The sequence below is a fragment of the Bubalus kerabau genome, chromosome 1, assembly GCF_029407905.1.
Source record: "Bubalus kerabau isolate K-KA32 ecotype Philippines breed swamp buffalo chromosome 1, PCC_UOA_SB_1v2, whole genome shotgun sequence".
NCBI classification, from domain to species: domain Eukaryota; kingdom Metazoa; phylum Chordata; class Mammalia; order Artiodactyla; family Bovidae; genus Bubalus; species Bubalus kerabau.
In genome coordinates, this window is record NC_073624.1 from 213711995 (window position 1) to 213738622 (window position 26628).

At 48.9% G+C, this 26628-nt stretch overlaps 1 protein-coding gene across 1 annotated transcript in view; it reads right to left on the reverse strand.

The window, feature by feature from the left end:
* FSTL4 (follistatin like 4) overlaps nucleotides 1-26628 on the reverse strand; it is a 537703-nt gene that overhangs the window by 46980 nt on the left and 464095 nt on the right. The window contains exon 7 of the mRNA XM_055553669.1: nucleotides 10359-10525. Coding sequence (XP_055409644.1) covers nucleotides 10359-10525 — 167 coding nt within the window. The remainder of the gene's footprint in view (nucleotides 1-10358; nucleotides 10526-26628) is intronic.

Consider the following 26628-nt stretch of genomic DNA (forward strand, 5'->3'; position numbering starts at 1 on the left):
AGGTCTGGGTTAAGGCAGAGGCTGGAAGGTGGAAAGTGGATGCATGCAGCCTGCTCTTGGTATCAAGGAAAACCATACTCAGAAGTGCTCCCACTGGGCTAAAACATTGGAGAAGGCTGCACGAACCCTTAAGAGTTTTCTCTGAAACATTGCTCTGCTTTAAAAAGCCCCATTCCGATTACCCGGTAGAAGCTTCAATAATAAAAATAAAACACCAGATAGCCGATTTGTCCTGTGTCATAACCGAGTCATAAAGGGGTCATACCTGAGTCGTTTATGAAAAGTTAATAGTCACTTCTGGGGATGACATATTTCGAATCTGAGCTGTTTTCTGTGTTAAAACCTAAGTCTGAAGGAAAATACATTTTGCTTGGAGTCTCAGACATTGGAAAGGCATCTTGAGAGAGGGCTGGGGAGCTGGGTGTGGCCCCTACTTTGGGAACCCCTCTGCGCCTCACTTGGTTGGTTCCCAGACAGACTACAGACTCCATCGCAAAGGGCGACACCAGACCCATTTGCTCTCGGAGTTTGGTGCTGGGGGTCCCCTGGCGTTTCCTTCTGGGATGCCTTCCTGAGCCTTCATATCCACAGCTCTTCCTTATAGGAGGGCCCTTGTAGTCAGTCTCGGGTTCTGGCACTCTCTGCTCGTACTGCCACCTCAATGGGATGGCTGGTCATGGGGACTGCAGGCTGAGAAGAGCCCCCAGGTCGAGGTGCCCACAGGCCCACTACAGGGTGGTGCTAGGTAACACCACCAGCTCGGTGTCCACGAGCTAACTGTGCACTGGGAATCTGACACACATCGCCTGGTTTAAGCCTCAGAAAAAAGCCCTGAAAACCACAAAGCAAGACAAAAACCAGTCTCCACAGGATGAGAAAGTAGAGCCCTCCTGCCCGGTACATTCAGAGTCGGACCTTCTCCAGCACCTCCACTGCTATTACCACGGGCTCCATGCGGTGGCCTCCACCGCTGCGCTCTGCGTCCTTCCTCCGCATCACAGCCCAACGACGCCCCTTGTCTTACTCCCATTTAGCGTACTATTTGCCACCTGTCTCCCTGACTAGCATGTGAGTGCCCTAGGGGAGGGCAGGGACGCTGGTGCCCGCTGCTCACTGCTGGGTTCCCAGTGCCTGGTGTAGGGCTGACACAGGGTGGCCCTCAGTAGATACTCATTGAGCAGACCATACAAGGCGCTGAGCTGGGCTCTCTGCAGGGGCTTTCCTGATTTTGGTTCTTTGGGTTGGACAATGGACATGTCCAGGATGTGTCCTGACTTCCCATGCCCCCAGATATTGCCAGTCACATGAGGGTACAAATCAAGTGGCTGGTAGGAGGCAGAGAGCCAATCTCAGGTCTTGTCCCCACTTCCCCACCCTGCCTCCTTCTCCACACTGCATTCTCAGACCTGGGCACGCTGGGAGGGCTCCACACACGGCAGCAGGCAGAGTCCATGTAACCCCAGACTAGGCTCATGGCTTCTGTGAGCCTCTAACAGAGTGGCAACCCACTCCAGTGTTCTTGCCTGGAGAATCCCGTGGACAGAGGAGCCTGGTGGGCTGCTGTCCACAGAACTGCACAGAGTCGGACACAACTGAAGCGACTTAGCATGTATGCATGCATTGGAGAAGAACATGGCAACCCACTCCAGTGTTCTTGCCTGGAGAATCCCAGGGATGGAGGAGCCTGGTGGGCTGCCGTCTATGGGGTTGCACAGAGTTGGACATGACTGAAGTGACTCAGCAGCAGCAGCAGAGTTGCTTAGCCTCTGGTTTTTCCTCAGTGTTCCTGGGAGCAGAGGTGTGATCCCTCAGGTGTGGCGGGTGTGGGGCTGCTGGATGAGTGATGCAGTACTTGGAACACCTAACTTATTACCAGCTGTAACTCAGGCTCCAGGGAAAACGTGATTCTGTACTCAAAAAAAAAAAAAAAAAAAAAAAGTCTCTGGGCTGAAACAATAGGCATCATATAATTATATTAAAAAAGTGCATATTGTTTTCTGGGACATGAATACTGGCTACAGAAATCAAATTTCCCTCATTGAATGTAAAGAAATTACTTTAAAAATTGATTTATAAGAAGTTACATAAAACTAAAGCTGCAATCCTTTCTCTCCTGGAGGTTCTCTGAGATGTGTCTGAATACTGCTGTCAGTGCTTGATTGCATCTCTGTAATTGTCTTTTTATGGATGGCTTTTTTTTTTTCTTTTGCTCTGATGCATAGAAATGTATTAGCAAAATCAAGGTTCCTTCCAGAAATAAACAGATGCTAGATTAGACCATTCTTTGTATTGATGCACATCTGTCTTTGGAAAAGAGATGATTTTACTTAAAGAAATGGTTTTTGCCTTTTAAGAAGCTATTTTCTAGGTATCTGCCCTTAATAAAGCAAGCAATTAAACAAGACGTAAGTATTAAACAATATTTAGGCAGAGGCAAGATGGGAGATGTTGTCACAGTGATACATGTGAGTCAGGTCGCAGTAATATGAAAATGAGCCATCACTGCTGACTATTTAGTGACTAAATGCTGAACACAAGGACTCCAGAATGATTTCAGAGGTGAGGGTAATGGTATTGCCAATGCTGGGCTTCCCTTGTGGCTTGGCTGGTAAAGAATCTGCCTGCAATGCAGGAGACCTGGGTTTGATCCCTGGGTTGGGAAGATCCCCTGGAGAAGGAAACAGCTACCCACCTCAGTATTCTGGCCTGGAGAATTCTATGGACTGTACATGGAGTCGCAAAGAGTCGAACACCACTGAGCAACTTTCACTTTTCACTGTCAATGCTCCAAGTTAAAACTCCATTTAGAGACATTTATTCCAAGCTTTTCTAACTCTGCCCTTCTAAGGAGCTTCCTTGGCTCTCTCTGGAGAGGATGGAGGAAGTAGAGGGTCTTTCCCTCCCGGCCGATTTGACTCTGTCCCCCTGAATCTCGTGAGCCCTAGCATCCCACCTGCACAAATGGACCCAAACACTGCAGCGCCGTGGTGATGGCTGGTCCTCAGAGATGTCTGTACTGCACGTGCCCCTGCATACAGCACTACCTAACAGGTGGGCAAAACACCTAAACCACACCTCTAGCCAGACCCCCGGACATACCCCTACCCTCACCCCACATAAGGAATTAGCTTGCCCCCTTTGGAAGCCAGCAAGCAAGGGAAACTGTTGTTTATTTTTGCTCCCCTCTGCTGCAGCAGGGTCCCTAATAAAGCCTTGCCTAAAGTTCTTGTCTGGCCCCTAGTCTATTTCTGTTGACTGAAGGAAGGCCAAGAACCCTGGTCGGTAACAAACTGAAGTTTCAGACTGTCTAGAACCTACTGCCTTCATCTGGGAAGCCTGCAACCCTCCCCCGGGAACACTTGTATCATGAGTCCCCAAGCCAAGAGGGCCTTCCCAGCTCCTCTAACCTGGATCACACTGTCAGCCAAGATGGTTGATCAGCATTCTTGCTGTTTATGAAACATCCCGGAGAGGATTTGATTAAATTTCCTTCCATGGCTCATTTCAGGGACCAACAAGGCTTACAATCAGGAATTTTCTCCTATTACGGTGTTTAAAGCTTGTATACACCGCTGGAAGGGCTATAAACTTGGTGCAACTCTTTTTTGTAGGGAGATTTGGCAATATCCATCAAAACAGAAAATGTGTCCACCCTCAATGGAGTTACTCCACTTCTAAGAACTTAAACAACTACTTATAGAAATGTGGAAAGAGGTACGTATAAAGATGCTCACTGCAGTGCTGTTTGCAGATGGTAAAGCCTAAGAGTAGCCTGAATGTGAGCTCCCCGGCATGGGGCTTGGAGCTCTGCATTTAGGGTCTAGAAGCTGGATCAGAACTTTCCTGAGGACCCCTGTACCTTTGAGATGAGGCCAGAAGTGATCATTAAGCACAGGTACAGTGGAGAATGAGGGGTGACCCTGAGGAGGCCACTGAGAAAGCTAAGGCCAGATGAGGTGCCTGGAAGGGCAGAGTCCCCCATGAGCTCTACAAGCTGTTGTACCATGGGCCAAGCTCTGACTCTAGGCGAGCTTTGGCCAATCCTCCTAGTGGTTTGAGCTCATTCAAAGCTCAAAAGAACCGGATGTGCATCCGTAACCAGGGTTTATTTGACAGGAGCTGGAGAGAACTGGCCAAAGCCTTTGAATACTTCAAGTAGAGTGTTTTCCAAGATCTTAAAACAAAATGTACCCAAGCGTTTAATGAGATTATTTTAATGCAGAACCTACAACCACCGTCTAGCATGTTGCAAACAGCTCTCCATGCTAATCAAATGCCTCTCATCTTTTTACAATGGATTCATGACTGGTTCATATAAAGACAATAAAAATTAAATGAGTCATGAGCTCCTAAATCATTCTCTTTTGGTCTTTTTAATAACTCACTTCCAAAGAAGAGCTGGCTGAGAGCGTATGCTTCATTAGAGTTATTTGTTCATGGTTTTACACCATTTAGGCATGGGAAAAAAGTGAACCTTTTAACACATCCTTCAAACACTGCCACAAATACTTTCTTCTAATGGGTTTTGTTTTTCTGCTTTTATCACTGTACTCTGCCTGTCGACATTTGAAAGCCCCAAATAGGGAGATTTGGTGAAAGAAAAAACCAACAAAAAAGAGTGGCTCTTTCAAGTCATTTGCAATATACTAGGGTTTTTTGTGAGCTTTTTTTTTAAAAGAAGAAGAATACAATAGAAAAATATCCTGAGAATATCTTGGCCAAACAATTCCATGTGCTGGTCTAAGAGCTTTCTGCCTTCTCTTTGCTGCAGCAGAAGCCAGCAGCTAATGAGACCTGGAGCACCAGACACACGGCTGCACCCAGAGTGGACACTGGGGCTCAGGTACTGTAGCCATTACTGCTAGAGCAGAAGGTAGGTCCAGCTGCCCCAGAGTGAGACCCTGGCAGTGCTGGGTGCTAGATGCTATTGTCCTAAGAGCAAGGAACCCATGAAGCTCTAACTGGGGTGTGCAGATTGGCTGCAGGCCCTGGTAAGTTCCTGAAATCCGAGTGACAGAATCCCACTTGTCTCATAGAGTTGTGATGAGGATTAAATGAGATGATGCTTCTGAATGGACTATCACGGAGACCGGCCCCTTAGACACAGCAGCGTCTTGGTACCGATGGTAGAAATACCTGTGTTAACACTAGCAAGGATTTGGGGATCAGCTAATTTCTGGGACTTTGGGGATGTCTTCTCCCTGCTTCTGCTCCCTTCATGGGCAGCCCCTATCCCTGGGGACATAAGGGACAGTGAAGAAGACAGTTACGTGGCGAGGGCAGGTGACATTGTTGGAGCAGGGGGTGCAGACTGGGTTTGGGGATGGTCCCTTCACTTCCTGAGTAGCTGCTGTGTGGTCTGGGCAGGGCGCTGAGGCCGGGATGGGCCCTGCTTCTGCAGATAGTGGGGCAGCCTCCCCCTACCCCGAAGAACACCCAGTGTGCAGGCCCGGCTAGGTGAGGAGTGTATGGATCTGCTGCTGAGATGTGCCCCACCCTGGACTGAAGACTGGCTTTGAGCCCTTAGGAGACAAGGGAGATTGAGGCTTTGTTGTCCGGTGAAAAAGGGAGCTTCCTGGCTCCTGTGCCGGACTCATATCCCACAGGGCCCTGTCTCCCAGGTGATTTCCTTATCACAGCACTACATGACCCCAGGACCCAGAGAGCCCTCAAAGGGGACCTAGTTGGTCCCCTTCCTGCTTTGGTACCTGTGGTAAGGGCATCTCACTGCCTCCTAAGGCAGAGTCCTTCCCTAGTATAAGCTCCCCCTACAGGCTCTGGTTGTGGCCCCCTGGGATGACGGGGTACCCTTCTCCCATGTGGCCGTGTGCTGTCTGAGCAGAGCAGGGCAGAGGCTGGGTGGGCTGACCACAGGTCCATGGGGCTGGGGGTGCTGCTGAGAGGTGCCGGGTCACCCTGGCACACCAGCATAGGTACCCTCCTGGCCAGCAGCCTGGCCCGAGACCAGGGCACCTTCTGAGCTGGAGCCGTGGCCCTGGGTCCTTGAGGGTTTGAGGCGGAGGGTGCAGGGCCAGGTCTGAAGCTGCCAGACCCACAGCTGCTCCTGTAGAGATCCCAGCAGTTGGCTGGGAAATAAATTATAGGCCGTCTTTGATGGTGCACGAGTAGAAACTGTCATGCAAACAGAAGGAGGCATCATAATCTGGAGACCCACTGCTGGGAGAGGGGCAGATTCCCACCCCAGCTGGGGGGCACTGGTCTGGGGGGCCTTTGCACTCCTGGTACCCAGTGCTGCCCTCTGCTCAGGGAGGGGTTGTTTTTCTGGTTGCAGCTGAGTCAGGGCCCCTCATGGTCCGGGCTGCAGAGAGATTGAGATGTCTTGCTGTGGGGAGGGCTCAGGCATCCTTGAGGGGGAACACCAGGTCCCTAGGACCAGCTACACTGTGCTGCGCTGTCCCCTCGAAGCCAGGGAGAGTGTCTTTGCTCTATGCTCTGGCTCTGGGCTTGTCACTCAGTAAGTGAATCCAGAGGAGGGTTCCTCACGTGTGCTGTCTGGACAACTGTGTACACGCTGGCGACTCCTGACTGCTCCTGACAGCGACATCACTCACTAGGGAATCTGAGGGGCTCCTCCTTGCGCGGCTCCAGGCTAAACAGGCACATTTACTTTCTGAGCAAATATTATTCTGATGCTTGGGGCCGCCTTCATGTTGGCAAGTCAGAAAAGTTTAATTACATGTGTCATTAGCATGGCATTCTGTAATAGCTCTGTGACCGAATTCATTAACGGAATTCTTAACAGATAAGACAAGACAAATTAATATTTTGTTGCCCATGAAAGCTTCTCATTAAGAGAGGAGTGAAAAAGTGATTAATATTTTGTTGCCAATCAAGATGTCTCATACAAATGACAAAGAAAGGCGGCCCACACCTCTGTGCGCTCTCTAATCTCCCCGCCTTGGGTTTTGTAAGCAGATCAGCTTTCCCCGTCAGTGCAGCGTTTCGGAGCCAGTCGCTCGTTACAAGGCCTGTGATCCTGTTGTGTTTCATCTCTGACTACGGCAGGAGCGGGTAGGCGCTGAGGTGCCACAGGCTGGGGAGCTGTACGAACCCACTGATTCCTGATCTTTGCTCTACCAGGGTAGCCCCCCTGGACTGTTCTCTCCTGACCCGTCTTGCTTCAGGAATGCCCTGTGTATCCTGATGACCCAGCCCTGCCCTGATGCAGCCTAATTTCCTCCTATGGCTACTCCCCTCACCGTCCAGAGCAGGGCTGTGCTTAATGAACCCCTGCTGTGTGCCAGTCACTGGGTGGGGTGCCCCCCTGTCAACACGCTCAGCCTGAAAATGCCCTCTTACAGTGGACAACCTCATCTCCGCTGCCCCGCAGGCTCAGAGCAGGTGTACGGCTCACCCAGGGCGGCCCTGGACCCACTGGAGGTGCTGGTCAGTGTCTCCCCCTGGATGAATCAAGGCTGACCTGAATCAAGGTGACGACAGGCAGCAGGGATCATCCCAGAGTCACATCTGCCTGACGGGGGCCTCACCAGACTGCGCTGACTGCTGGTTGGGGACTCAGGCTGCAAGGGGTTGAGAGTGCTGTCTGGTGGGAGAAGTAGTAATAATAGAAATAACGACAATGAGAGCATAATAACATGGACATCATGTGCTAAGAACTTCATGTGTCTTTTAATCCTCATTATAGCTCTATGCTGCTGCTGCTGCTGCTAAGTCGCTTCAGTCGTGTCTGACTCTGTGCGACCCCATAGACAGCAGCCCACCAGACTCCGCCATCCCTGGGATTCTCCAGGCAAGAACACTGGAGTGGGTTGCCATTTCTTTCTCTAATGCATGAAAGTGAAAAGTGAAAGTGAAGTCACTCAGTCATGTCTGACTCTTAGCGACCCCATGGATTGCAGCCTACCAGGCTCCTCCGCCCATGGGATTTTCCAGGCAAGAGTACTGGAGTGGGTTGCTGTGAGGCAGGATCTATTATTCATCCCCTTTCCACAGAAGAGGAAACTGAGGCTTAGAGAAGTCAAATGCCATTTCCAAGGTCGCTAAGCCAGTAAGTGGTAGAGATGAGACTTAAACCCAGGTCCCTTTGACCCTGGAGCCTGTTTGTGCCCTTCATGAGTAAGGCTGTGCTGTTTCTCTCCTCTCTTGAAGGCAGGTATACATGTGTGTGTATGTATATGTGTCTGTGTGTGTGAGTGTGTTGTGTGTGTGTTTGCGCGTATCGGGCCAGGATCCCTGTGGGGCTAGCCCTGCCCTGCGCCCTCACTTGGGGGTTTCTCAGAAGCACAGGGCCCTGCTTGCTCGCAGGCTGCTCACTTGCCCAGAGGAGCAAGTGTTTCCTGGGAGGTAACGAGAGGCCATTAATCTCCAGTTGCACCACAATTACCCAAATTGCTAACCTCTCTGTGAAAAGTAGAAATGCAATTGAGTTGGTGCTGGAGGCATGTTCGAGGGAGGGGAAAGACACTCAAAGTAATTTAATTAACTGATGGCAAGTATATTAAAAGGAGCTCTGCCTTTGCCTCTATTTCTAATGTCTTTAAATAGAGCATTGAGCAATGCACATGGACGTTCAGACACAGGCGGGCCTGACCTAGATCTGAATTAACCACCACTGGCCAATCGTGGTTAAAAGCTGACAACCCACCTTGAGAGGTTCACACACACAAACGTGCACCCCAGAAACACACATAGCACATGCACACATACATACACACCCTAGTCTTCACAAGCAGGACACTGCCTTCCCTTGCTAAGATCTCAGGCCAGCCCTGGGCATCTTAGGCTCAGAGGAAGAACTCTGCCCACTGACCACCTGACCAGCAAGCAACCAGGCTTGTGCTGGCACTGACATTCAGAGGTGGGTGGATACTGTCTGTGCTCACTATAGAGGGGAAACTGCAAGGAAACCATCTTGCCTGGTGTGACAAAGGTGGGGGAAGGGCACTTCTGCCCAGCCCTGCCCAGGGCTGGGCTCCAGAGTGAGCCCCTTCTCCCATCTGCTTCCCCGACCGTCTTCAGTGTGCATCCAAAGGGACCCAGAGAGTAGCAGAGTCCCAGCTTTGTGATTTCTGTTACCCTCTCTTTCCACAAAGCAGTCTCGGAGCTGGATGAGATCTTTAAGGTCATGGGCTTTAGCTGCCTTCTTGTGGCTGGCAGCACTGTTTACCATGACCCTGAGCTTGTATGCCTCTAGGGACAGGGAGCTCAGTATCTGATGTGATGGGTCACTCCAGTGCAGGGCAGGGCTGATGGCTGGAGTGGTGCTCCATCCAAGCAGTTCCGATTGGTCTCTTTTTCGGGTGCACTCTGGCCCTTTGTGCTAGTCCAGCTCATGGAGTCACATGGTCCAGGCCAGCTCTCTCTGCTGCAGCACCTTCACCCCTACCTTACAGCTGCTAGTGTGAACTGACCACTGACTCCACAGGTCTTCCTTCTTGGGGCCAAGTGGCCCATTCTGGGTTGGCCTGTCCTGAGCCAAGGAGACCAGGGCTGCTTGTCTTCTGCCTGAAACTTGAATTCCTGTCACTGTAGCTCAAGACCTATAGACCATCCTGGCAGCACCCTGCATGGGTGACATTACTCCATTGTCTCACATGAACTCCTGGGAAACCACAGCCCCCTCGCTGCCCACCCTCCTTGTGCCAAACCAGGGCCAGTGCAGACTCTTCAATCCTTCTATTCCTCAAGGCCCACAGAAGGGAGGCACCACTAACATTGCTTTTCTAATAGATTAATTCCCTGAGGATACGTTTAAGAAACTGTCCAGTCATAGAGGCAGAGTGGGGTGATGCTGGGACCCCAGTGCACACTGCCTGGGGCCCTCAGAGCCCAGGAGGCCCCCCATTGCTCACGTTGGGCTGTGAGGACACAGGAACTCTCTTTTTCCTCTCAACTCATCACATTCATACTCCTTGCCCAGCAAACAAGACCCCTGGGCAGGTCCCTTTGGTCTGATCTTGTTTTCTTTTATCTCGCCCCCTGCCCCTGCCTTCCAGTCAACCATCCCAGAGGCCACCTCTGCCCTCCACAGGGGATGCCCTCTCCCCAGTGTTCAGCTGTCTGTGCCTTTCCCAGCTTCAGGATCTAGAGACTCCCCTGGGAGACAGAGAGCATCTTCCCCCACAAGCCAGATGCTCTCCCCTTCCCGGGAACCTCCTGCCCCATCCACCAGACTTCCCCCTAGTATTCACCTTATTCTGGGCCTGGCTGGAAGTTTGCAGACACCATCCATCCATCCTATTCTCTGCACAAGGTGGGACTGATAACTCCAGACATCAGACAGCAGGCTGGATGGCACCAACGGGGGATATGAAAAGAAAGCCCTCTGGCCCTGCAGCTCCCACTAAGCTGAGCTCAGACAGAGCCTGGTGACTTACATTGATGTCTTCCAAATCCAGGAAGTTTAGGGCCAGCCCGTTGCGCTTCCAGACGATGGGCGGCCGCAGGTCTCCGCGGATGGCGCAGGTCAGCACCGTGCTCAGTCCCACGGTCACTGTGGCCACACTGACCCGCTCCTCGGGGGCGAGGCTGAGCTGTACCACCTCTGCAGGGAAAGGAGACGCTGTCAGCTGCAGGCCCACGGGGGTGAAGTCTCTACTCGAAAGGATGTGGCCAAGGGGATCTACTGCAGGTCAGGGGCCTGGGGAACTTCAGGGATCAGGAGCATTATCCACAGTGGGCTGGCTAAATGGACAGATGGACACAACTCCTGGGAGAGGGGCCACGATTTATGTCAAACGCTCCAAGGGCTCTGTGAGTCACATCAGGTCAGGAACCATAGCCAGCGCAGGGGAAGTGTCAGGGCTGTGGATCTGTGAATGGAGCCAGGGAGGTGGGATGCTGGGGCCATGGGGCTGCCCCGCTGAAAGTGGGGAGCCAGATGCACCCGCCCCGCCCTGCGCTCACCAGGCCCCATGGAGCCCGGCCCTTGCCAAGTGCAGTCAAGCTCCGCTGGCTGGGCCGACAGGTTTCTTGCTCACCTGGGGGCAAATTAAAGGTTGCACTGTCTGCAGTCTGGGGAGAGAACTGGCTGACCTTTGAAGGTTTGCTGCTGCCTAAGGAGCCTGTGAACTTGGATTTGGGTTTCTGTTCAGCGACCGTGCACTGCAGCCTTTAATTTTTTTGAAGTGTACTTTGGGCTGCACAAATGACTAATCCTTGCCGCTTCACACTTGATAACTGGCATTAAGACCGACCACTTGTCAGGCAAATGGGGAGGGTCTGAATTATCTCCCTTTCAGAATTACAGACCTTTCAGAATTCTCAGGGTTAATAAAAAAAAAATTAAACTCAGGCTACTCAAATGCCAAAATGGGATGAGGTTTGGAGTGGGGAGTCGCTAGCTTCGCTGACTGCATGGCCTCCCTACTGCCCTTCCCTCATATCTTCTTGGGCAGCCTGGGGAGGCAGCACGGGCGGAGGGAGGCAGGCTGGCTCTGGGGGCCTGGGTTGATTCTAGGATGCTGGCAAAGGGTGCTAGGACCTGGGGGTCCCTGACAGGTGTGGAGCAAGGCCCAGAGTTGGGACCTGAGCTCTGCAACTTAGTGGGACACATTTGAGCTGTGACCAGGCAGCACATCTAGGCTCACACTCTTGCTAGTATGCGTGTGTCGGGGGGAGGGGGGCGGTGGAGAAGGGGAGCAAAATCCATCACAGGTGCCACACATCGCAGAGCAGGTGTGGTGAGAGCTGGTGCAGTAGAGACCAGTCCAGCCCTGGGCAGCAAAGCCCTTCCCCCAACTACAAACATTCATGGCCCAGCCCTGGGCCCACAAAGATGAACAAGATATACACTAGGTGCTTAATCAGTGCTCGTTGGATAGCTGAATGAAAAATGAAGGAAATAGAAATAGAGAGGGAAAAAAAGGCAACAGGCCAGTGGAGAGGGGGCAATCACACACAGGAAAAATGGGACTCCTGGTGAGGGAGCCACATGAGGAAAAGATAAGCACCGAGTGATTGATGCAGACACAAACGGCATAATATTTTATAAACACTAAAGTGATGCATTTCAAGCTCCCTCTTAAATCATGTTCAACTTGCTGCCCTCCCACCTCTGAGTCATGAGGCTTATTGCTCAGGGCAAAGAAGGCACTAACCCTCCTGTAGCAGGACCCAGGTTTCAGAAATTCAGAAGGGCAGAGACGCGGAGAGGGATTTACTAATATTGTTTAGCTCCCGCTGTGCCCAAGTACAGAGGAGACTGTTCTCCCTCCTGGGATGAGCCTCAAGGCCCTATGGAAGTGGGAAGGGGCGTGGAAAGTCCCCTCATCCCCCGGGGAATAGGGAGGGACACAGCGGGAAGGGCAGAGAACTTGCTTGCTTGTATGCAGGTGAGGGGAACCAAGGAGGCTTGAAGAGGAGGCTGAAACCTCCCTCACCTGGCTGGCGCCCCTCCGCACCTAGAGTGACCACATGGACGCGGCAGAGAGCCAGGGTCTGCATTCATCTGCCAGAGCTCCATTGATCCTGAGTGGAGTGGAGGGGCCCAGTGGTTCATGGCTGGGCCATGGTGCGCTCTGGGCCTCTGTACTTGAGGACGGCATCGGGCTCTCAGACCTGAGCCTAACTGTGCCAGCAGGGGCTTGGGAGGCTGAACTGTTGGGAAGCATGGGACTCTGGACTCCACTGGGCTGAGAGTGCCCAGACCAGGAGCACAGTGACGCTGATCCCTGCTGAGGGTGCCTGTGGGCAGGGCGACCAGGGGCCCTTGCAGTGGGGACCAGAGGTGGCAGAGGACAGCCAGCCGTATGCCTCCCTCTACACTCAGAAACACAAAGTTGTGTTTTAAACAGTTGTAGAAAAATGTCTGGAGGAGCCTGTAGCACAGGGCTGAAAATAAACAAACAAGCAAACGAACCCAAGTGGGAAGCCTGTGTGGCTCGCCATCCACCGCTGGGACGGCTGCTTCCCACTTTTTTCCTGAGCATGCACCCAAGCATTCGTATGTCTGAAGATGTGCGATTTCACAGGAAAGACTCAGGCAAAATTAGAATGCGTGAATACTGACAAAACCATCATAATTCTGCTCCTGTCAGCTACACAGATATTAACCAAACAGCAAATATTTGGATCATTTAAAGTTTAATTAAATGAATGTTTTATTAGATTTAGTTCATGTCAATATTCCCTAGGTCCTTTAAAAATTCTAGAGAGATTTATGGCCAACGAACTGCTCCTCACTGCCGGTGTTTTACTGTTCAACACATGTTCCCTGGCAGGCCCCACTTCCCTGCTAAGTGACCTCCCAGGGTGATTTCCCAGTGAGGAAAGAATGAGGCAGCCTCCCAGGTGGGGGCTCGAGTGAACTGCGCAGATGTGGGGCTGTGGCTTCGGACACCTGGCCCCCGGTGCTGCTGGAGATCCCCAGGCAGCCTTGGGCAGGTCCCTTCCCATCCCTGGTCCCCAGCTGAGTCATGAAGGGTTGGTCTAGGAGGGCTCTGGGGGCCTGGCCAACTTTTAGGCTCTGGACTCTGCGTGCACGGTTCTGAGCAGACGTCCCTGTTCGTCCTCCTTTGTCCTGCCAGTGCCTGGTTGCTGCTTCCCCAGCACCATCTGCCTCTGTTCCCTGCCGTGATGGTACAAATGATGCCTCAAGGGGCAGCATGAACAGATGCCAAGCCCCCAGGGGTTCCCTCCTGATGTTCCCTGAGCCCTGCCTTCCTCTCCCTACGGGTCCTTGAGAACCTCCTGTGTGGTCACCGCCTCCCCCAACCCCTAGTTTGTCCCTGTTGCTCCTGAGTGTCCTGGTCACCACTTGGAGGGCAAGTATATCATGGCTCTGATCAGAAGCTTCCAGCAGCTCCCCATCACCCCCAGATTCATCACGAATTGAGAACAGTCCCTGACCTCGCCCCATAGTTTCCCAGGTGACTCAATCATACCTGCTGGCTCCCATCCCACTGTGGTTTGGGGCCTAAGCTTGTGCCTACTTGGCACCTTCTACTTGTCTATTCTGAGACCCTCAGCCCCAGTCTCTAGGATGACCTCACGGGATGTTTCTGGGACCCTGCAGTCTTCACATAAGGGGAAACTTAGACAGACATTGGGTGAAGAAGATTGAAAGTTGTCCTGGTGAACCTGTCATGACTTTTCAGGCTTAAGTAACAGAAATTCTCTGAAATGCTCAACACACTTAGGAAAAGAAAAAAGAAAGGGGTTGATCTTCATGCCCGTAATTGGGAAAGCTCAGGGGTGGAGGAGACTGCAGGCATCCAGGGCCCTTGACAATGGCACTCTCTGCATGGCTGCAAGGAGTCCAGGGGTGGCCTCATGCTCACATTGTCCCTGTATGTGGGATCCTGGACAAAGGGCCCAGATCTTTCCTAAGGGCCCTGCAAAAAAGCATGGACTGAACTCCGATTACCCAGACTCATCTCCTATGTTCTTTCACGAAGCAGTCTCCCAGGCCAGGTGATGAAGTGCTCTGCAGTCACAGGACTGGCTGACCCACAGCCCTGGGCCATGTGACCACTTCTGGACCAGGTGCTGGGTGGTTAGAGGTGGGGTCAAATGTCATGCTAAACAGGGTGTATTGGGCAGATCAATACCCTGTGGCCACTGAAGACACACAGAGAGGTCCTCTTTTGTTCCCTCCATCCCTTCACAGCCCCATCCGGAAGCCTAGGCATGGTGAAAGATGATAATGGGAAGATGGGTGGAGCTGTGTTGTGCAGACAATGAGAGTCATCAAAAGGAAATGTGATCTCAGTTATTGCACCTACCCCCAACCTGCCGGGTAACACTAGTGGTAAAGAAACCATCTGCCAGTGTTGAAGATGTAAGAGAGGCGGATTTGATCTTTGGGTCAGGAAGATCGCCTGGAGGACGGCATGGCAACCCACTCCAGTATTCTTGCCTACAGAATCCCATGAACCGAGGAGCCTGGCTGGCTATAGTCCATAGCGTAGCAAAGAGTCAGACATGATTAAAGTGACTTAGCATGCATGCACGCATGCGCGACTACTTGCCTGCTCACTACAGAGCGATAGCAGAGGGCTTTGTGGTGGTGGTGTGGACCAGCTGAGGGGACCCCACAATCCTCTTAAGTTTCCCATTGTGATGGGGACTGGAGGAGGGCCAAGAAGTCTGGGATTTGTGGAGACGGCCCTCATACGTGTTCAGTGAACACACTGACTGAACTGTGGGCTGAAGCTCATCACTGCCCGGGCACGCCTATAGATGAGGGGACTCAGATGTGTCTGGACCTGGACTTTGCTCTGGTGGGGTCAAGAGTCATCGGAGAGGGAGGTGGAGAAGCCACACTGCAGCCCTCCAGGGAGCAGCCTGTGGAAGGGCCAGCAAGGGTTCCTTCCAACTCTTGACTATGACTTTGCTGCTCCCATGGTGCTGACCATCTGTGGTTCCAGGGCCACTCTGTGGGAAGTGTCCATAGGTTTCTGGGGCACCGAGCAACAAGACCTGCCTTGTGCCCAGAGTATGTTGGGGACAGTGACAGAGGGCTGGGCTGGGGGCTCCGGTCAGGTTCGGGGCGAGAAGATATCTGTAGAAAGAGTCTAGGGTCTCTAGAAAGAGAGGGCTGGACTGGGGAGCTTGTCCAGCACTGCTGGCAGAGCAGCCCACAGAGAGATGATGTCCTTGCTGTAAGAGCCACACTGGAAGGCTGCCAGGCGGTAGGCAATTGGAGGAGGGCAAGGGAGATCAGGGTTCCTCACAGCTTGGGACATCTGTCTCCCTATAGGCCAAGCCTTTGGACATTAGTCAGCTTCCCCTTATTCCTCGTGGAAGGAGGTGGCTCAGGTAGCATTGCCATGACTACCAAAGTCAGCGTGGGTTGCTCAGCATAAGAGAGACCTTCCTCCTTCACTTGAGGCAGAAGATAGATGGGGCCCAGGCTGAGCAGCTGTCCCCTGTGGACAGAGCTGAGTCCTGCTCGGATAAAAGATTGAGACATCACAGGTTTCTCATTCTTGAAGTCAATGAGCTCTCCCAAACTACATGTGCACAGAAAGGTTCCTCAGAGGTCAGAGAAGGGAGAGGTCTCCAGACCATAATATGTTCCATCAATTTCCCAGAAGCCCTTGCCCTGGAATCCATTCTGGCTAAGAGATGTGTATGCACATGGTTGGCTGTGCTGAATCAGACCAAATGTGGACTCAGAGCCAGGCAAAGCAAGATGATTGGCCAGGGGAAACCAGAAGCCCTGCCCGATATAAGTGATTTAAACTACCCCAAAGGCATGATTGGAGAAGGCAACAGCAACCCACTCCAGTACTCTTGCCTGGAAAATCCCATGGATGGAGGAGCCTGGTAGGCTGCAGTCCATGGGGTTGCGAAGAGTCGGACATGACTGAGCGACTTCACTTTCACTTTTCACTTTCATGCATTGGAGAAGGCAATGGCAACCCACTCCAGTGTTCTTGCCTGGAGAATCCCAGGGACAGGGGAGCCTGGTGGGCTGCCATCTATGGGGTCGCACAGAGTTGGACACGACTGAAGTGACTTAGCAGCAGCAGCAAAGGCATGATTCTTTCTCTGAGCCCACCCGTGTATATCTATCCACACTTACTTTTTTCCTCCTAATAAATGCTTTACTTGTTTCACTTCTTTCCACCTCTTAATAATTCCTTTCTCCAAAGCAGAACTTGTCACTGGCCACTGGCCCTGGTGATCTAGTGACTAGGATTTGACACTCTCACTGTCTCAGCCTGGCTTCATTCTCTGGTCCAGGAGCTGCGATTCTGCTTCGAGCTGACACAGGCTGAGACACCCGAGATCACACTCAGCACACTGTATGGTGGTGGGGGTCCCCCCCTGGGCTGTCTGACCCTCTGGTAACTAGCATAGTGCCTGACACAAGGCAGGTAGGCTTCAGGTGCAGTCCTGGGAGACACGTCGCTGGCTCTCAAGGCCCTTCAAGCCAGAGTGGCAATGCCCTTGGTTTTCCAGACACAGCCCTCACTTCCCTCTCCATACACATGCCCTCGGTGCTCCTTGGAGCTTGGAGAGATGGGGCGGTGCGGGGGATTAATGGGCCCACCACGAGCAAGCGAACAAGCACCCTTCCTGGAAGCAGAAGGCCATAAAATTTGAGTCATGGGAGAACTGGGTTTTAGTTCCTATTACAGCTTTCCCTTAATCTCAGGCACTATTTCTCACACTGACTTGAACTCGATGAGACACTCATAAACCCATCAGCACCCTCTCAAGCAGGCTTCTGTTGCTTCACAGCAATAGAAATTAAATTTCTCAAATTCCTGTCAAGTTGGTGTTAGTTTTCTTATGCTAGAAATGCACTAATGGAACACATTCCTACCTGGACATTTGCCATTTTTCAAATGATGCTCTTGGTGGAAAGACTCTGTCCGAAGCTCAGTCTACTGACTCCCACATCCCTGTGTGGACTGAGCTTGACTCAGGGCAAACCTGGGCTCAGGGGCTGGCTGGGAACCAGGGAGGCCTGGAGAGAGACCCCAGACCAGGTGCTCAGAGACCTACCAGAGGAGGCCTCTTTTCACACTGTTCTCTTCCAACAAGCAATGTGCTTCTCCCATGCCCTGGGGGAGCCCCCTCCCCACCACTGGCCTGGGAGTTGCCAAAGCAGGTGCGGCCCGTGTGACAGTCTCTACTAATCTGGTCTTATTCCTGTGACCAGGGCCACGCTATGAGATGGTGAGTGGGATAGAAACCAGGGTAGAGTGTGTGTTGCCTAAGGCCATCTGACCAAGTAGGAGACAGGCAATGTCTAACTGCCTGGACCTGATGGCCTCCCCTGGCATTTACAGGGCAGGGCTGCTGTGGGGAGGTGATGAGGGTGCTTTGTGACTCCCCTGGCCCCCTCCACCAGAACCTGCCTTTCTGGGCTCCCTTCAAACGTCTACTGAAACTCTATGGGTGGGAGGCTGGGAACACGTGGTCTTTCATCTCAACCCGCATATTTTGAGCACTGGGGCATGTCCAGCCTAGGCAGGAGGCCTAGACCAGCTAGACTCGCACTCCTTCAAAATTTCCCGTTTCTTTATGCATAATAAGATTCCATTTTTGTGTCACTGTTGGATTCCCTCTGGCATGCTTCATTTGGGGGAGGGTAATAAATTTACTAGTTAATTACCTCCAGATCTGGGGGGTAATTTACTTTCTCAATTGACTTATGTTGTTTGGGGTTTCTTCAAACTGCATGCAGTTTAGTTATTAAGTTCTGCTCTCTGATCTAAACAGACACCTTTATAAGCTGCATGAAGACAGACCATATCTCTTTTATTTCTTTTGTATCCCAGCACCTAGCACAGTTCTAGCACATAAAAGGGCTTAATAAGTAATGTTAAGCAAGTAAACAGTTAGGGTAGTGTTCATTCAACAGTTATATATTGAGCACTTGCTATGTACTAGGATACAGTGGGAATATGCCAGAAAGCAGATCATGCCCAGAGCCTGCTAACCTGGGACTCCTGGCTAAGCAGGGAGAGAAGTGTCACCTGGAGGTAGAGCACGCCCGTGAGCCTGTCCACAGACCCCGGTGCAGAGCCCTGGTTCCTGCAGAGCCTGATCAACCTCTTTTGGTAGAGCTTCCCATGTGCCCAGCAGTGGGTCCTACAGGGGTGGATGTGGAAGGCTAACTCATGTCTTGTTCCCAAGGAGCCCAGGTCTGGCATAGCCTTCTCTTTGTTTGCAAGGCAGGGGGTGCCCATGCAGGAGCCAGGTCACCTGGGTATTCTCCAAACTCTAGGGTTGTTCTGTCTCTTCTGGCCAATGAACCGTTTTGTATTTGGGAAAACTAAAGCACAAGGTGACTGCTGTGGGCAGGTGAGGAGAGGTAAGAGCTGAGCTCAGCATCCAAAGGCTGTGACGCCACTGTCTCAGGGTGCTCTGGGTGCCATGGGTGTGGCAGGCAGCTGAGGCATTAGTGGAAGAACAGGGTCAGTGCCGAGGTGAAAAGCCCAGAGCCTCCTGGTCAACAGGCTATGTGGTCCCTCCCTGGTTGGTCTCTGTGCCTGGGGGAGCCTCAGTCAGGCCAGCCAGTCTATGTATTTCCCACTTCCTGCCGAGTCTGCTCCCAAAGGGATGGGAGCACCTCTGCTCAAGATATTTGCAGAAGCAAAGTATTTTAACACAGAGTTGTTTTTTGGTGACTGTAGGGAAAAGACTGTATTATCTTATCCAATTATATACTAGCTACTCAGAATTTGCAAAAATTCATACAGATGTCAAAGACTGGATCTAGAATCTCCTGGACAAGCTGTTGGTGGAGGTGAGCAGGCAACTTTGATCTGACTAGCATGAGGGTGCCATGCCATGTGTTCCCAGATGCTAATTCATTTCCCAGTTCCTGCGCAGTCATTACGACTATTCCCCAGCCCCTCTTGGAGCCAGGATATAGATATACGACAGGTTCTGACCAAAAGAATTTGAACATGTCTGGCTACACAAGCACTCATTGTGATGGTTAATTTTATGGATCAACCTGACTGGGCCATGGGGTGCACAGAGAGTTGGTCAAACATTATTCTGGTGTATCTATGAGACTGTTTCTGGATGAGATGAACATTTGAATCAGTAGACTGAGTAAACCAGATTGCCTTCCCTAGTGTCCATGGGCCTCATCCAGCCAACTGAAGACCTGAACAAGCCAAAAAGTCTGAGTAAGGAAAGAGCTCTTTTCCCGACTGTCTTCAAGAGGGGACACAGGTCTTTTCTCCCCTTCAGTGAGTGCATGCTCAGTTGCTTCAGTCATGTCCAACTCTTTGCAACCCCATGGACTGTAGCCTGCCAGGCACCTCTGTCCATGGGATATTTGAGGCAAGAATACTGGAGTGGTTACCATTTCCTCTTCTAGGGGATCTTCCCAACCCAAGGATCGAACCTGCGCCTCCTGCATTGCAGACAGATTCTTTACCACTGAGCCACCATGGGAGCCCTTATTATCTCTTCCTGCGTCTTGAGGTTGCTAGATTTCAGACTGAAACTTACACCATTGGCTCTCCTGGGTCTTGTGCTTACTGACTGCAGATCTTGGGACTTCCCAGCCTCTAAAATCATGTGAGCCAATTCCTTATAATAGATCTCTCTTTCTCCCCATCCACCCATTCATCCATCTATCCACCCATCCATCTATCCATCCTGTTGGTTCTGGTATTCTGGAGAACCCTGTCTTCCATCATCCATCATCCTTTGATCTGACTAGCATGAGGGTGCCATGCCATGTGTTCCCAGATGCTAATTCATTTCCCAGTTCCTGCGCACTCATTAAGACTATTCCCCAGCCCCTCTTGGAGCCAGGATATAGATATACGATAGGTTCTGACCAAAAGATGATTATCATCCATGCTCGCTTGTTCCTTCCATGGAGACTGCATGGCCAGGTGTTTTGTGAGAACAAATAACATAGCCTCCTAGTTGCTGCTGGAGGAGAGCTGCATAACCCTATCAGACCTGATAAAGGTGAGAAGTCAGTCTTTACTGTATTACGTCACTGAGATTTTAGGGTTTCTATAGCATCTGGTGTTGATTATCTAATATACCATCCCCTATCCCAAGAGAAAGAAATGTAAGTTAATTTACTTCCATGGAAGAAATTTTAATGAGATATGGAAGGGACCTTTGGGAGGGCAAGGCATTTGAGTCAGGAAGTCTCTGCTAATCCTCTGACAAGAGGAGATCTAACTTCTGTTTCAATCCCCAGGACATCTATCCAGGGATCTCATTCTCTCATCCCATAGCTATTTCCACGGCTTTCAATATTAGAGTTCAAACTTTGTGCCCAAGGGAGGTGACATCTAAAGGCAGAATGGGAGAGAACGTGTAAATCAATTACACAATATAATATGCTCTGTGGGTGGAAGGAACAAGATGGTGAGAGAGAGAAAGGCAGGGGAACCCTATCAAGATGCAGGTGGAGACATTCAGGATCAAGATGGTGGAGTAGTAGGACATGAAGCTCATCTTCTCCCACAAACAGCAAAAATATGTCTACATGAGGAACGATTCTCACAGAATATCTACTGTAAGCTGGCAGAAGACCTTAGACTGCTGAAAGGGCAAGAAAATCTTCATGTGACCAGGTAGGAGAAAAGAAAAAAAGAAAGGAATTGGGATGAGACCTGTGCCCCTGGGAGGGAGCTGTGAAAGAGGAAATGTTCCTACACCCTGGAAGCCCCCTCACGGGAGGGGAGATCAGCTGGGACAGAAGGGGAGCTTCAGAGCCTCAGGGAAAAATGCAGCAGCCAGTTTGTGGCAGCCGGAGCAGAGGGAGAAATACACAGATGGTCAGTGCTGCTGTCCAGCACTCCCCAGCCTGAGATGTGCAACCATGGGTGTAGACAGTCTTCTTGGAGGCTGGAACTAGAGCTCTGGAGATGAAGCAGAGCGAGGACTGGGATTGGCTGTGTGGAAACAGTTTAGGGAGGCTGGAATCCAGTGTGACTGCAACTGAGGGTGTATGAAGAGGAAACCAAGGCTGCCTTAGTGGCCAGTTGCCATTGTTTAAGGGATGCAGTAGGAGAGGGGAAGGACCTGGACTGTAGCCTTTTCCCTTTGCACATGCTCAGAGATGGCAGGACACTGCCTGCACAGTCCCCAGGGGTGGCCGTGAGCCACTGCGGCTGCCTGCCAACCATGAGTGGTTGTAAGCTTCTGCCTCTGTCCTTGCAGACTCCAGGAGTGCAGGAGATACCTCTGCTCCCATCATGTACTCTGGGGGCATGCCTGAGCTGCCACTCCCCCTGAGAACCCCAGGACTAGGAACCAGCTGCTGCATTTGCACATCTCTTGTCAAGCGGATAATGACCAGCACACATTGAGGAAAGAAGCTACAGGCATCAATACTAAAAATAGGCCTCACACCACACATATTAAACCCATACAAGCTACACATATAAATAGCCCTCTAAGACCAAGTAGATAACTGTTTCTCCTAAACTCACAGAGTAAGAGAAATACAAGTAAAATGAAGACACAGAAGAACTCTCAGTTAAAAGACCAAGAGCATTCCCCTAAAGAACAATGAAACAGATCTCATCACTCTAACAAACACCAATTTCAAAAAGGAGATAATGAAAATATTAAAGGAATTAAGAAAGGCTAGCAAAAGAACTGCAGAGTATTGTAAAAAGGAACTGGAAACTATAAAGAAGAACCAAGAAAAATTAGAAAATTCATTGGCAGAAACAAAAGCTCAGCTAAAGGCAATGAAGAGCAAAACGAATAATGCAGAAAAACAAATAAGTGACCTGGAAGACAAAATAACAGAAACCACCTAATCAGGACAGCAGACAGAAAGCCAAACAAACAAAAAAAGAAAGCAAAACAAGAGGCCTATGAGATAATATAGAGCATGACAATCTATGCATGATAGGGATGCCAAAAGGGGAAGAAAGAGGAAAGGGGATTGAAAATGTTGAAGAAATTATGGCTGAAAACTTTCCAAACCTAAAGAAGGAAACAGATATGCAGGTATAGGAAGCACAGAGGGTCCCAAACAAGATAAACCCAAACAGACCCACACGGAGATATATTATAGAAAAAATGGCAAAAGTTAAAGAGAGGATTCTAAAGGCAGCAAGAGAAAAACAAAGAGTTAATTACAAGGGAACCCCCAGAATGATGTCAGCTGATTTCCCTATGGAAATGTTGCAGGTCAGAAGGGAGTGGCAAGATATATTCAAAGTCCTGAAAGGGAAAAATCTGCAACCTAGGATACTTTACCCATTTAGAAGAGAAGGAGAGAGAAAGAATATCTCAGACAAGAACACAGCAACACAAAATCTATCTAAAAGAAAATATTGAAAGGTCTTCTCTAAATAGAAAAAACGTAAGAATCTATAGAAAGGAGAAAATCACAATTATAAAGAAAATCACTTAAATAAACCAGTACGCATATTAAAAAAATTTCTGTGAAAGTGAAGATAACCACAATGAACAGCGGAAGGATGAACATAAAGATGTAAAAGAAGACATCAAAATCATAATATGTAGGGGACGAGTGTGTGTATGTGTGTGTGTGTGTGTGAATTGCTCGGTCATATCTGACTCTTTGTGACCCCATGGACTGTATCCCAGCAGGCTCCTTTGTCCATTCTTGTCCAGGCAAGAATACTGGAATGGGTTGCCATTTCCTTCTCCAGGGAATCGTCCTGACCCAGGATTGAACCCACATCTCCTGCAGCTCCTGCACTGGAAGGCAGATTCGTTACCACTGCACCACCTGGGAAGCCTATGCACCTATGTAGGAGCACCCAAATATATAAAACAAATACTAACAGACATAAACAGATAAACTCATGAGAATACAATAACAGACTTTAACACTCCACTCACATCAATAGACAGATCTTCTAGACAGAAAATCAATAAAGCAACAGAGATCCTAAATTATGCTAATATAATAGAACAGTTAGACATAATTGATATTTTCAGGACATTACATAAAAAAAAAACAACCCAGAATACAAATTCCTTTCAAGTGCACACAGAACATTCTCTAGGATTGCCCATATGCTAGGGCACAAAACAAACCTCAACAAATTTAAGAGTATTATCTCAAGCATCTTTCTTAACTACAATGACATGAAACTAGAAAATCATCCACAGAAAAAGAAAGAAAAAGCAATTACATGGAGATTAAACAACATGCTACTGAAAAACCAGTGTGTCAAAGATGAAACCAAAGAAGAAATTAAACAATACCTGAAGCAAATGACAATGAAAACACAACCATACACAATCTATGGGGTTCAGCAAAAGCAGTTTTTAGAGTGAAGTTAATGATGATACAGGGCTTCTTTAAGAAACAAGAAAAATCTGAAATAAACAACCTAACCCACCATCTAAATGAATTAGAAAAAGAAGAACAAAGAAAACCTAAAGCCAGCAGAAGGAAGGAGATAATAAAGATCAGATAGGAAATAAAGTAGGGATTAAAATTAATAAAAACCAAGAGCTTTTAAAGCTTTTTTAAAAGGATAAATAAGATGGACAAATCTCTGGCCAGGTTCACCAAGAAGAAAAGAAAGGGATCCAAATAAACAAAATAAGAAATGAAAAAGGAGGCATAACAACTGATACCAGAAATATAAAAAATAATTAGGGAATATTATGAACAGTTCTATGCCAGCAAATTTGACAACCTAGAAGAAATGGACAAGGTTCTAGAAACATACAGCCCACCAAAACTGAATAAGAAGAAACATAATTTGAACAGACCAATCACGAGAAGTGAAATAGAATCTGCAATTAAAAAGCTCCCTATAGATAAAAGTCCAGGCCCTAATAGCTTCACTGGCAAATTCTACCAAACATACAAAGAACTTATACTGATTCTTTTCAAGCTATTACAAAAAACTGAAGGGAAGGAACACTCCCAAAGACATTCTATGAAGCCACTACAACCCTGATACCAAAACCAGCTGAAGACACCACCAAAAAAGACACCACCAGGACTTCCCTGGTAGCTCAGCTGGTAAAGAATCTGCCTGCAATGCAGGAGACCCCAGTTCAACTCCTGGGCAGGGAAGGATAGGCTACTCACTCCAGTATTTTGGGGCCTCAGCTGGTAAAGAATCTGCCTGCAATGCGGGAGACCTGGGTTTGATCCCTGGGCTGGGAAGATCCCCTGGAGAAGGGAATGGCTACCCATTCCAGTTCTGGCCTGGAGAATTCCATGGACTGTATAGTCCATGGGTTGCAAAGAGTTGGACATGACTGAGTGACTCTCACTTTCATTTCTCTTAATAAAATATTAGCAAAGCAAATTCAACAAGACATAAAAAGATCTTACACCATGATCAAATGGGATTCATCCCAGGTTCACAAGGATGGTTCAACATACACAAATCAATCAATGTGATACACCACATAAACAAAAGAAAAAACCACATGATCATCTCAACAGATGCAGAAAAAACATTTGACAAAATTCAACATTCAGTTAATGATAAAAATTCTTACAAGATGGCTACAGAGGGAACATATCTCAATATAATAAAACTATTTATGGTAAACCCACAGCCAATATAATACCCAATGGTGAGAAGCTGAAAATGTTTCCGCTAAAATTCAGAACAAGGATGCCCACTTTCACCTCTTCTATTCAACACAGTATGGGAAGATGGGAAAAAGAAGTAAAATGTATCTAAGTTGAAAGGGAAAAGGTAAAATTCTTATTTTATACAGATGATCTGATACTATGTATAGAAAATCCTAAAGACTCCACACAGAAAGGACTAGATCTGATAAAAGATTCAGCAAGATATAAAGATACAAGAAACATATGGAAGTCAGTTGCCTTTCTTTACACCAACAATTAAACATCAGAAAGAGAATTCTAAAAAACAATACCTTCTAAAATTGTAACCCCCAAAATAAAATACTTAGGAATAAATCTGACTAAGGAGGTAAAAGACTATGCTGAGAATTATAAAATATTAATGCAGGAAATTGAAGATGATTCAAAGAAATGGAGAGACAACCCATGCTCTTGGATTGGAAGATTATTATTAAAAAGGCCATAGCACCCAAAGCGACCCACAGATTTAATGCTACCCCTACCAAATTACCCATGACATTTTTCACAGAACTAGAACAAATAATCCTAAAATTCATTTGGAATCATAAAAGACCCAGAGTTGCCAAAGCAATCCTGAAGAAAAAGAACAAAGCAGGAGGCCTAGTCCTCCTAGACTTTAGACAATACTACAAATCTACAGTAATCAAAATCATGTGTTATTGGCACAAAAACAAACATATGGATCAATGGAATAGAATAGAGAGAAACCCAGAAATAAACTCATAATTTACGGTATGAGTTTATACTCAAAGGTATGAATTAACCTTTGACAAAGGAGGCAAGAATATACAACAGGAAAAAGTCTCTTCAGCAAGTGGGGCTGGGAAAGTTGGACAACTGAATGTAAATCAATGAAGCTAGAACACACCCTCTCATTATACACAAAAATAAACTCAAAATGGCTTAAAGACTTAAACATTAGATATGACACCATAGAACTCCTAGAAGAGAACATAGGCAAAACGTTCTCTGACGTAAATTATACCAATGTGTTCTTAGGTCAGTCTCCCGAGGCAAGAGAAATAAAAGTAAAATAAACAAATGCTGCTGCTGCTGCTAAGTCGCTTCAGTCGTGTCCTACTCTGTGCGACCCCATAGACGGCGGCCCACCAGGCTCCCCCGTCCCTGGGATTCTCCAGGCAAGAACATTGGAGTGGGTTGCCATTTCCTTCTTCAATGCATGAAAGTGAAAAGTGAAAGTGAAGTCGCTCAGTCGTGTCCGACTCTTAGCGACCCCATGGACTGCAGCCTACCAGGCTCCTCCATCCATGGGATCTTCCAGGCAAGAGTACTGGAGTGGGGTGCCATTGCCTTGGGACCTCATCAAACTTAAAAGCTTTTGAACAGCAAAGGGGACCATGAACAAAATGAAAAGACAATGCACAGAATGGAAGAAAATATTTGCAAATGATGTGAGTGACAAGGGTTTAATTTCTAAAATATACAAACAGCTCATATAACTCAACAAAAACAATCAAATAACCCAATCGAAAAATGGACAGAAGACCTTAGCTGACATTTCTCCAGGGAAGACATGCAGATGGCCAATAGGCACATGATAGATGCTCAGCTTCACTATTAGAGAAATGCAAATTAAAACTAAAGTGAGGTATCACCACCTCACACTG